The 13,098-nt window shown below is 42.6% G+C and overlaps 1 protein-coding gene across 1 annotated transcript; it reads left to right on the plus strand.

Moving 5' to 3' along the window:
• Positions 1–1,072: 1,072 nt before the first annotated feature.
• On the plus strand, positions 1,073–2,026 carry CPXCR1 (CPX chromosome region candidate 1; the record flags this gene model as incomplete). Its single annotated transcript, XM_081081652.1, is given in 3 exon segments — positions 1,073–1,135; positions 1,137–1,415; positions 1,535–2,026. Coding segments are annotated over 3 exon segments (834 nt in total).
• Positions 2,027–13,098: the final 11,072 nt, after the last annotated feature.

Genomic DNA, 13,098 nt, shown 5'->3' on the forward strand with positions numbered 1-13,098 from the left:
GTAAACTAAGAATTTAGAATCAGGAAAGTCAGGTACTATCAGCAGTAACACAGTATGATTGATTATCAGCTTGATTAGTGCTGAAGCTATGAGAATGAAAAGAAAATGGTGAATTTAAAAGATATTTTAATAAAATAATTCAGAGTTTGGACTTCACTGTTGAGATCCTTACTCTCTTAGCTGCTTTGCCTTCCCCTTCCACATATTTCATAATTGTTGCTCTTTGCATAGATATTGCTCAGAAAGAACAGATAAAATAATAAAACAAAGGACAAATTCCCAAGGAAGAATAGCTTGTTCTTTATACAAATTCAACTATTTCAGTTCCACATAGGTTTTAATATTCTCTTAAGCATGTGTATTCATAAAAATTATTTTACTTTATACTTTAGTCTCATTTTAAAATCCCAGATCATTAATTTGGATCTACCTTATTAACTAAAAAATGTATTTAATTCACTATCCAAAATGAAATAATTTGACTTTCTATTGGGGACTACATGTACTCTAGTGCATAGAGTACATTCCTGTATTATCCAGATGAAAGTTTATGTTATTTTGAGTTTATATAAGTTCTAGACTAAGTAATGAGAACACCTATTTAATAGGAGTTATATTTGCCCTCAGTTTTTTTTTTGTTTTTTTTTTAAATATATTTTATTGATTTTTTACAGAGAGGAAGGGAGAGGGATAGAGAGTTAGAAACATCGATGGGAGAGAAACATCGATCAGCCGCCTCCTGCACATCTCCCACTGGGGATGTGCCCGCAGCCCAGGTACATGCCCTTGACCGGAATCGAACCTGGGACCCCTCAGTCCGCAGGCCGACGCTCTATCCACTGAGCCAAACCGGTTTCGGCTGCCCTCAGTTTTTACTGTTCCTTATTTTATTTTGTTGATCTGTAACTTTGGTATTAAACGTGTGAGAAAATATGTGTATTTAAAGTATGAAGAACTCAGGAATAACATATCCACATGCCTTTTGCCAGAACTAAATAACCGACCTCATATGAATTAAAGCATTCCTCAACTTAATAGACCTTTGTCTTTTTTCTTATAAATAGAACCCAGGATGACTTCTCCTATTAAAGAAGAAAGTGATGCAGCTGATAATGCTCTCAAAAATTCAGAAAAATGAGGCTTCAAATGACTGTAGTACAGATATAGAGCCTGAATCTAATATGATTTCTCAGAATGATAGCAACCTAATGAACAGGGAGTTAGACATACCAACCTCCCAGGGGCATGTTGTTCTTCAGTCAGCAGAAGAAAATAAGCTTGAAGTAGAGATGAACCAAAAAGATGCTCAAGAAGATTTAAAAGAAGAATCCCTTCTAATTCAGATTCCCATTCCTAGGAAATGGATCTCTCTCATGTCAGGATTAGGGACATTTACCCATCTGAATATACCACTAGTAAAAATTAATAAAAAAAAAAGCCTGTAATTAATAGAGCAAGACTTCACTCAGGAAAAATTCAGAGGAAAATAAGTGATATGTGTTATATCAATGTAAATTACAAAATTCCTTACCAGTTCTCAATTCCATGGAGAGTCTCATTTATTAACCATTCTGAGAGGAGAAGAATGGTTCTTCGTCACTTGTGTGAGAGACATCTCCCTCAAAATACCAAGTGGATAAAGCAAAAGTATGTAGCATTTGTTGTTCGCCCAAATGTTCTCAACCACAGGGTAAGAGAGATACTCTTTGGAAGACCTATGAGGGTGTACTACTACTATCCCCTCAGTGAGAGAATAGCATTAAACATAGTATCCAAGTCAACTGGTACTAAAAGGAAGATGGAATTTCACATTTTTGTGAGACCTGTGTTTGGTGTCCCACGGACCCAATTGGAAAACAGATTTACTAAAAGAGCTTCTGAGGATCATTTGAGATCACGTTATTACATAAGGGTGATTATCATAACAACTGATAATGGTTGGAAATACCTATGTCCCATTTGTGGGAGTATTTTCAACAGTTTGGTTGAATTTAGACAGCATTCTTGCAACTTTCTTGGAAATTAAATTCAATTGGGGTGATTTAAAAAGTTTTAATATTTAAAATTCGTAATTTGGCTACCAAATTGAGACAAAATTGCATGCACATAAATTTTAGTAGTGTTAAATGGAGTTGCATATACAAATATAATATAATAGGATACATAAAAAAGAAACACCTTGAGAAGAGAAGAAAAACTCATAAGGAAATTGCTCTTTACACTGTGCTATTACAAACAGAGCATCAGAATATCAGGCCCCTGATCTGTTTTAGTCAGGAAATGAACTAAGAAAACGTTAGTATTTTCTTAACAACCATTTCTGTTTATAGAAATATTGTTAATATCAGATTCCAAGACCTGACTATGATAGCAGATATATTAGAGAGTTAGACAAAGCCCTACCAGGTGTTTCTACAGGCTGCAAAATTTAATATCTGAAATGTTTTCCAATAATGCAATAAAATCATTTTAAAGTCATTAAAAGTTGCATTGTATGATTACAACGAAGTAGAAAACATTGCATCTAGGGAAAAAATGTTCAAGTATTATAAATGTGCTATGTTTAGATAACAATTTTGATAATTAAAAATAAATTCAAAAATAATGTGATAGAAGTGAAATAATTGAGATAGACTTGAAAAAATATTAAACTGGAAGCATACAACTATAATATTTTATTTTCTTGGATAGGTTCTTCACCAATGCCTACCATTACAATTAAAATTTTACTTTCACCCATACATATCTGCACAAATATACACACATATTTAAGGAGTCTCCTATCTTGCTACTTGCAGTTCAAACTGCTGTACCTCTTCTTTCATTTGATCTATATAGTCATAAAGTTTAAAGACAGACTTCATAACTTCATCTTTATTATATTAACTTACATTAATTGGTAATTCATTATGTATGAAGCACTATGCTAGAATCATTGTATGTGTTGGTTAATCTTCACAATAATCTTACATGTATGTATCTTTATGGTAAACTTAGATGGATAGAAAGTTTCCCAAAAAATCACTTTCCTAGGTCACACATTTAGCAAGCATGTGCTCTTATAATAAAATAATATAATTTGAATTTACTTCAATGGGAGGTTTGCTACATATTATGCCTTATTTAATAAGTATATATGTGTAAAATATTTAATCTATAGTTATATTGTATTAAATAAATTCTAATTTCTCACGAAGCAGAGGATACTTAGGTTGTATCTAACAAATGTCTTTTTTTTTTTTAATCTGGAGGCAAATTTGCTACTTCCAGCTACAATTATTCAGTGTCAGCAGTGATTCAGAACAAACAAACTGATTGAGACAACTCAAGCAACTAAATCAAATGTTTCTTCCTTTAAAAAATATGCTATTTGAATTTTAATATGAAAGAAATTGAGATATTACACACATTTTTACAAAAATATAAAACATGAGAAGTAAAATAAAATTATTTTGTTCTGCATTTTTCCTGAGGATAAAGTAAAAATAACAATTGGATTTTAAAAGTAGGTTTTATCACTGTCATATTACCATCTATAGAATCCACATTTGAGCTGCTAACTTGTAGAAAATTGAAAATATGATTTAAATGTAAAACAAAATAAACTATTCACATTTTTGTCATATACACAAAAGTTTATATTGAGCTAAGGTTTAAAAAATGACAAATGAGAATCATAATTAAATCATAATAGTGAAATCAGAAGAACCTAAAATAAAGAAACCTAGATATATCTTTCTCTGGCACTTGATAGTTATTCTCAACTTCTATAGAGAGAGAAGGCAATCTTCTACCTTGGGAAAGATGGATGAGTAACTTCAATGTTTAAAAGGATTGAGTTTTCTGTCTTTGAAAATTCATAAGCTCAACATCCACACAGGTATATTTACTTTTTCTCAAAGACACCGGAACAAGCACGTATTTTATTTCTTTGTATTAGTAATTTTCAGAATTCCTTCACAAAACATTATATTTTTAAAATATAGGTGCAGGCTCAGTTGGTTAGACCATCATCCTATACACTGAAAGACTGTGGGTTTGATTCCCGAAAAGGACACATACCTAGGTAGTGGGTTTGATCCACAGTCAGGGTACATACAGGAGGCTACTGTTTGATGTTTCTCTCCCTCTCTTTTCCTTCATCTCTCTCTCTCTAAAACAAATATATATATATATATATATATATATATATATATATATATATCCCTAATATGCAAATAGACTGAACTGTGGAACAACCTCACAACTGAACATCTGAACAACCGGTCACTATGACATGCGCTGACCACTAGGGGGCATACATAGAACATGGTTGGCATTGGCAGCAGGTGGCAGAGCACGGAACATGGTGGGCATCAGCCACAGCCGGATAGTGGAGCAGGTGAGCGGGGGCACCTTTCCAAGGTGCTGATCGCTGTCATTGGGGCAAGCATCTAGTGGTTACTGAAAATTCTTTGCTCCCACATACCATGGTCCTGCCTGACTCTTGCACCTGCTACTGGTGCCGGTCCCGCTTGTACACATTGCTAGTGCCGGAGCTGCCACTCACACCAGCTGCAAGCGCCAACCCCAATTGCTTAGCACCGTCAGCGAGTGTGAGCGGTGGCTGCAGGCCTTGATCACCTCTCAGGACTTCACCTCCCCTGCTCCTCAGGGGCGATCGGGGCTGGCAGCTGCCTCTCTCACCCACTGCTGGCAATGGCCCTGCTTGCACCCGCAGCCAGTGTCAGAGCCACTGCTCGCACCTTTTGCTGGCACCCGGCGCTGGTCCCGATCGCTCAGTGCCATCAGCAGGGGCAAGTGGTTGCTGCTGGCCCTGATTAACCCTCAGGGCTTCTCCACCTCCCCCTGCTCCTTAGGGCAAATTGGGGCAGCAGCCACCACTAGTACCCACTGACGGCACTGGCCCTGTTTGTACCTGCTGTTGGCACCAGCCCCAATCACTCTGCACCGTCAGTGAGTGCTAGCAGGGCCAGCACCTTCAGTGCATGGGAGCATCAGTGTGTGGGAGCTGCAGCAGTGGGAGCAGGGCAATCAGCAGAGAGGGGACTGGGGGGCCATAGTGGGAGAGGCTGGGCAGGAGCACGGAGGATGGGCTGAGACACACCTCCATGCCCACCACAGCCTTGCTGCCCAGAGTCCCTTTTAAAATGCAAGAATTCATGCACTGGGGCCCCTAGTTTATATATAAAAAAACATATCCTCAGGTTAGGATTAAAATATATTTATATATATAACTAGAGGCCTGGTACACAAAATTTGTGTACGCGGGTTGGGGGGTCCCTCAGCCCAGCCTTCAACCTCTTGCAATCCGGAACCCTTCAGGGGATGTCTGACTGCTGGTTTAGGCAGGGATCCCTGTGGGATCAGGCCAAAACTGGCAGTCGGACATCCCTCTCAGAATCCAGGACTGCTGCCTCCTAACCATTAGCCAGCCTGCCTTCCTGATTGCCCCTAACCACTCATCTGCCTGCCTTATTGCCCCTAACCACTCTGCCTGCCTGATTGCTTCTAACCACCTCTGCCTGCCTGCCTGATCACCTGTAACCACTCGCTTGCCTAACCAATTCTGCATCATCCAGAAGGCGGCTTCATCCAGAAGGACAACCAGAATGACATCTGGAAGGTCATTTGGCTGTCCGGTCTAATTAGCATACTATGCTTTTATTATTATAGACTAGAGGTCCGGTGCACAAAAATTTGTGCACTCGGGGTGGAGGGGTCCCTCAGCCTGGCCTGTGCCCTCTCACAGTCTGGGACCCTTCAGGGGATGTCCACCTGCTGGCTTAAGCCCGCTCACCGGGGGAACAGGCCTAAACTGGCAGTCAGACATCCCTCTGGCAGCCCAGGAGCCCTCAGGGGATGTCCACTTGCCAGCGGGGAACAGGCCTAAGCTGCAGTCGGACATCCTTAGTGCTGCTGAGGAGGCAGGAGATGTTCCTGCCACCACCACTGTGCTGGCAGCCGTCAGCCTGGCTTGTGGCTGAACAGAGATCCCTCTGTGGGAGCCCACTGACCACCAGGGGGCAGCTCCTGAATTGAGCGTCTGCCCCCTGGTGGTCAGTGTGTGTCACAGTGACCAGTCATCCTGCAGTTAGGGTCAATTTGCACATTACCTTTTTATTATATAGGACTAGATGCCTGGTGCACCAAATTTGTGCACAGGGGTGGGGGGGTCTCTCAGCCCGGCCTGCACCTTCTCCAATCTGGGACCCCTTGGGGGATATCTGACTGCCAGTTTAGGCCCGATCCCCCTGCGGGATTGGGCCTAAACTGGCAGTCAGACATCCCTCTCACAATCCGGGACTGCTGGCACCTAACCGCTTGCCTGCCTGCCTGATCACCCCTAACCACCTCTGCCTGCCTGCCTGATTGCCCCTAACTGCCTCTGCCTGCTGGCTTGATTGCCCCAATTGTTCCTCTGCCTGCCTGATCACCCCTAACCATTCTGCCTGCCTGCCTAATTACCCCTAACCACCTCTGCCTCAGGCCCCACCACCGCAGCTTTGTCTGGAAGACTTCCTGTCTATCTGAATAATTAGCATATTACCCTTTTATTAGATAGATAGAGGCCTGGTGCACAGGTGGGGGCTGGCTGGTTTGCCCTAAAGTGTGTCCCAAACCAGGGTGGGGGTCCCCCTGGGATGCCTGGCCAGCCTGAGTGAGGGGATGAAGGCTGTTCTCAGGCTGGTCACACCCTCTTCAGGGTGGGGGTCCCCACTGGGATGCCTGGCCAACCTGGGTGAGGGGCTGATGACTGTTTGCAGGCTGGTCAAGACCCCAGTGGGGACCTTCACCCCATGAGGGTGTGGCCAGCCTGAGTGAGGGGCTAAGGACTGTTTTCAGGCTGGCCACACCCCCTTCAGGGTGGGGGTCCATACTGGGGTGCCTTGCCAGCCTGGGTGAGGGGCTGATGGTCGTTTTCAGGCCTGCCCTGCCCCCAGGTGACTCAAGCTCCCAGCCTCTCCTTTTTTTCTTTTTTTTTTGGCTGGCTGGAAGCAGGTATCTGGGATTTATTTATCTTCTATAATTGAAATTTTATAGCCTTGAGCAGAGCCCAGAGTGGGCCAGGGTAGGCGGGAAGCTTGGCTTCCTCCATCTCTGGGGGCAACCCAAGCCTCCTGCTCGCTCCAGCTTTGTGGCCACCATCATCTTAGTTGGGTTAATTTGCATACTTGCTCCTGATTGGCTGGTGGGCATGGCTTGTGTAGTGTAGCAGAGTGGCGGAGAAATGGAGTGATGGTTAATTTGCATCTTTCTCTTTTACTAATGTAGATAATATCTTTATATCATATATACACAGTAAGTAGCTTCTATAATACATTATATTAACATCACCAAGATAAGCAAATTGTATATTCTATACAGAATATAAAACATTTTTAGAACAAATTAGCCTAGACAACCCTGAAGATGGCAGCCTTTTACCATTTTAATGTTCTCAAATTTTGACAAGTTAGAATTTGAGACTATATTTTCAGGTTTCATTTCAAAAATGTATTTGTTGACAAAGTTTTCTATTTGTCTTATATTATTTATCTGTTATTACTATGTTGGATATAGCATCATAAGTTATGTTTTAGACCCATTCAATCAAAAATTTTCAGGTTATTTATTTATTTTGTTATTTATTAAATTTATTGGGGTGACATTGGTAAACATGAGCATATAGGTTTCAGGTGTGGGTTTTTATGTTACAAGATCTGCACACTGCACTATGTGCTCACCACCCAAGGTCAAATCCACTCCCATCACTATATATTAGAACTCTTATTTCCCCTCACCCCCTTTTCTCTGGCAACCACCAAACTGCTGTTTGTGTTCATGAGTTTCAGTTTTATGTCCCACATATGAGTTAAATCATATGGTTCTTAGCTTTTTCTGACTGACTTATTTCATTTAGCATAATGTTCTCAAGGTGCATCCATGTTGTTGCAAATGGCAACATTTCATCCTTTCTTATGGCTTAGTAGTATTCCATTGTGTATATGTACCATTTCTTCTTTATCCAGTCCTCCATCATAGGACACTTTGGTTGTTTGCATATCTTGGCCACCGTGAATAATGCTGAAATGAATATAGGGGTGCATATATCTTTATGAATACATGATTTTGAGGTTTACAGGTATATACTCAGGAGAGGAATTGCTGGGTCTTATTTCTTTTTTTTATAATATATTTTTATTGATTTTAGAAAGGAAGGGAGAGGGAGAAAGAGATAGAAACATCAATGATGAGAGAGAATCATTGATTGGCTGCCTCCTGCATGCCCCCTACTGGGGATTGAGCCCTCAAATCAGGCATGTGCCCTTGAACTTTGGACAATTCAGTCCACAGGCCAACACTCTATCCACTGAGGCAAGCCAGCTAGGGCATGGGTCTCATTTCTTAACTAGAGGCCCGGCGCATGAAAATTCATGCACTGGAGTTTGGGGTCCCTCAGCTTGGTCTGCCCCCCTCACAATCTGGGAGCCCTCAGGGGCTAGAGGCGACCTGGCTTTCAGGGAAAGGTGACACCCCCATCACACCTCTGCTGCTGCCACTGCCAGCAGTGCAAGCCTCGGCTGGCCCTGGTTACCTGCATCTCAGGCCTACCCTGAAGGCTGGGCAGCCGCCATCCAAGGCTTGCCTGCGCCTCAAGGTGGCCCTGGGAGACTGAGCAGCTGCCATTGGTGGAGGAGCAGCTAGCCCGCCCCCACTGTGGGCATAGCCATCTTGTGAGGGTATGAAGGTCAATTTGCATATTGCCTCTTTATTATATAGGATATTTGGGGGAATCACCACACTGCTTTCCATAGTGGTTGTACCAGTCTACATTCCCACCAGCAGTGAATGAGGGTTCACTTTTTTCCATAACCTCTCCAACAGTTATGGCTTTTCTTGTTGATAAAGGCCACTCTAACAGGTGTAAGGTCTTACCTCATTGTAGTTTTTATTTGCATTTCCCTAATTGCCAGTGATGTTAAAACACCTTTTCATATATCTATTGGCTGTTCCTATGTCTTCTTTAGAGAGGTGTATTTTTAGGTCCTCTGCCCACTTTTTGATTGGGTTGTGTGTTTTGTTGGTGTTGAGTTTTATGAGGTTCTTAATATATTTTAGAAATTAAAGCTTTGTCAGAGCTACTGATTGCAAATATCATCTCCCACCTGGTTGGCTGCCTCTTTGTTTAGTTGTCACTTTATTTTGCTGTGCAGAAGCTTTTTAGTTTGATATAGTCCCATTGAATTATTTTGCCTTTACTTCCATTGCTTTTGGGGTCAAGTTCATAAAATGTTCTCTATGACCAAGGTCCATAATTTGGTACCTATATTTTCTTCTATGTAACTTATTGTTTTGTGTCTTACATTTAGGCCTTTGATCCATTTTGAATTACATTTTATACATAGGAACAAACTGTAATCCAGTTTCACTTGTTTGCATGTGGTTTTCCAGTTACTCCAGCACCATTTATTAAAGAGACTTCATTGTGTGTTTCTGGATCTTTTGTTGAAAATTATCTGTCCATACATGTGGTTTTATAGCTGGGCTATCTATTGTGTTCCATTAATCAGTGTGTCTGTTTCTCTACCAATAATACCATACTGTTTTGATTATCATAGCTCTGGAGTATAATTTGAGGGACCCCCCCTCAGTCAGGCCTGTGCCCTCTCACAGTCTGGGACCCCTCGGGAGATAACAACCTGCTGGCTTAGGCCTGCTCCCGGGTGGCAGAGGGCAGGCCCAATCCCTAGGTGCAGCCCCTGGTCGGGCTCAGAGCAGGGCTGATTGGGGAGTTGGGGTGCCGCCCCCTGTCATGCACAGAGCAGGGAGATTGGGAGGTTGTGATGCCACCCTCAGTCATGATCAGGGTAGGGCCGATTGGGGGGTTGGGGCACCGTCCCCTGTCACACTCAAGGCAGGGTCGATGGGGAGGTTGCGATGCCACCCTCGGTCACGCACAGAGCAGGGCCCATCAGGGGGTTGGGGCACCGCCCTCTATCACCCACAGAGCAGGACCGATCATGGGGTTGGGTCGCCACCACTCTCACACTCAGGGCAGGGCCGATGGGGAGGTTATGGCTCTACCCCGTCACACACAGAGCAGGGCCCGTGGGGCGGAGGGGGGGGTTGGGGAGCTCCCCCCTATCAGGCACAGAGCAGGGCTGATCAGGGGGTTGGGGCGCCTTCCCCTGTCATGAACAGAGCAGGGCTGATAGGGAGGTTGTGGCCCCGCCCCCTGTCACACACAGAGCTGCAGGGCGATCAGGGGGTTTGGGCGCTGCCCCCAGTCACACTGATCCCAGTGCTGGGTGTCCTCGCGGCTCCGCTGATCCCAGTGCTGGGAGGCATATTACCCTTTTACTATATAGAATAGAGGCTTGGTACACGGTTGAGTGCCGGCTGGTTTGCCCTGAAGGGTGTCCTGGATCAGGGTGGGGGTCCCCACTGGGGTGCCTGGCCGGCTGGGTGAGGGGATGATGACTGTTTGCAGCTGGTCACACACCCTTCAGGGTGGGGGTCCCCACTGGGGTGCCTGGCCAGTCTGGGTGAGGGGCTGAGGGCTGTTTTCAGGCTGTGGGTGACTGAAGTTCCCAACCGCTCCTTTTTTTCTTTTTTCTTTTTTTATTCTGGGCCAGCTTTAGCTTGAGGCTTGGCTCCAGCTCTTAGGCCTCGGCTGAAAGTAGGTTTCTGGCCTTTGCTTACAATGTTGCGAATCTGCTGGCTGAAGTCCGGCGGTATTTGTTACAGAGTTTCTTAAACTGCCCGCTCAGAGGCCTGCAGCAGCAGGTGGGGAACGTTGGAGTCCTCCGTCACTGAGGCAACCAAGCCTCATGTTAGTTTCAAGCTGCCTGGCTGCCGGCCGCCATCTTGGCTGACAGTTAATTTGCATATCTCGCTGATTAGCCAATGAAAAAGGTAGCGGTCGTACGCCAATTACCATGTTTCTCTTTTATTAGTGTAGATATATATATATAGAAGTGCTATGTATTCTTGTTTTGCTATTTGCTTGGAGAATTATTTTCTACCCTTTTACTTTGAATCTAAGTGTGTCTTTGCAGCTTAGATGTCTCTCTTGCAGGCAGCATTGGGTTGAAGATTTTTTTGTGTTGTTGTTGTTGTTGTTGTTTTACCAGTGCCCACCCCCCTGGTGGGCCAGGAGGCGGCTGACTGGCTTGGTTTTGATCTGATAAATGCATGCATCTCCTCCCCCCGCCCCCCCCCGAGGTTTTGTTTTTTGATCCATTCTGCTACTCTGTGCCTCTTAACTGGTGAAGTCAGACCATTTACATTTAGGATAATTATTGATGTATGAGCATTTCCTATAGCCATTTTATCTTTTGTTTTCTGGTGACTCTGTTCTGGTGACTCCAGTGGTTCTTTTCCTTTGAGTTTATGTCTGTTGTTTTTGTTTGGTGATATTACATACTTCTTTCCTCTGTTACCTCTTTTTTTTAAGCTATGTGTCCTGGTTTGAAGATTTTGGTATGTGGTTCCCATTAGGATTCTAAAAAATACACTTGCATATATACCATAGTTTTTGTTTTGTTTTTTCCTTTTGACTGTATCTTATCTCCATCCTTCTTTGCCAGTTCAAACCATTTCCCTCTCCCCTTTTATGTTTTTGTTATCACAAATTATCCTTATTTATGCTGTAAAATTTTTTGGTGATCTTACCCATAGTGTTGTGACTGTATGTTCTTTGTTTCAGGTAGAATAACTCCCTTGAGTATTTCCTGCAATGGAGGTTTTCTGGTGATAAAATCCCTCAGCTTCTGTATGTCTAGGAACATCTTTATTTCTCTTTCATATTTAAAGGTTAATTTTGCTGGGTATTTTATTCCTGGATGGTAATTTCTCTCAGACATTTAAATATTTGGCTCCACTCTCTTCTGGCTTGAGTTTCTGCTGAGAAATTGGATGGTATTCTCATAAGTTTTCCTTTGTAAATCACTTTCTTCTTTTCCCTGGCTGCTTTGATAATTTGTTCTTTGTCATTAATTTTTGATAGGTTCAATACCAAGTGCCCCTTTGGATTGAGGCAACTAGGTATTCTGTTTACTTTCTTTTTAAAAATCATTTATGAGCAATTATTCCAATACTGTATGGGAGAGCAACAGGTCATCCACAGAATATCTGCTTTGCAGCCCCCATAAACCTGCTGCTTATATAGGGTAGGATAAGTATTATATGGGGAAGTAGGGATTACAGGCAAGGGGAAGTAGGAGGCTGAGGTGGGAATCCATCCTTTGGGCAGCAAGGTTGTTAATCTTTCCATGATAATAGGCAGGTCTTAAATGAGAATGAACCACTTTCCAAGGTTACTCCCAGGTGAAAGGTTGACTCACAGGTCCGTTTTGTTTGCTTCTTGATTTAGAGGATCTAATTCTTTCCATTGGTTTGGGGAGTTCTCATCCACCTTTTGTTTGAATAGACTTTCTGTTCCATGCTCCCTCTCTTCCTCCTCTGGAATGCCTATAATTCTAATGTTGCCTTTTCTGATTGAGTCAGAAAGTTCTCTTTCATTTTTCTGTATGCTCAGGTCTCTCTCTTCTTCCCTCTGCATCATGTCTAGATACCAATCTTCGATATCACTAATGTTTTCCTCCATCTGGTTAGCTCTGTTTTCTATGCTTGGTAGTTTACTCTTAATCTCCTTAATTGCATGCTTCATTTCCAGGATTTATGATTGGTTCTTTTTAAAAGTTTCAATCTCTTTGATAAAGTACTGTTTTTGTTCACTGATTTGTTCTCTGAGTGCATTGAATTGTTTATCTTTGTTTTCTTCCACCTCATTGAATATTTTAAAAACTGTAACCTTAAATATCTGTCATTTATTTCTCATATTTTCATGTGTTTCAGCTTGCTTTCTGGGTTTTTTTTCATTTTCTTTATGATCATCCTTGTTACTGTGGTTATTCGTGATATTTGCTATCCTTCTTTGCCTATGCATTTATCTTTGAAGAGGTCTTTCTATTTTCCAGTAGATGGCTCTGAATCACTAGATTTTTTTACCTCTATGATCTCCCAGTTTTGAACCTCTGCTACATCTGCAAGATAGTACAGCCATGCTGCTTGAGGTGTGATTTGTTTTTCCCTCACTGTAATGGCAACCCC

This window comes from Myotis nattereri (genome assembly GCF_964212035.1).
Source record: "Myotis nattereri genome assembly, chromosome: X".
NCBI lineage: Eukaryota > Metazoa > Chordata > Mammalia > Chiroptera > Vespertilionidae > Myotis > Myotis nattereri.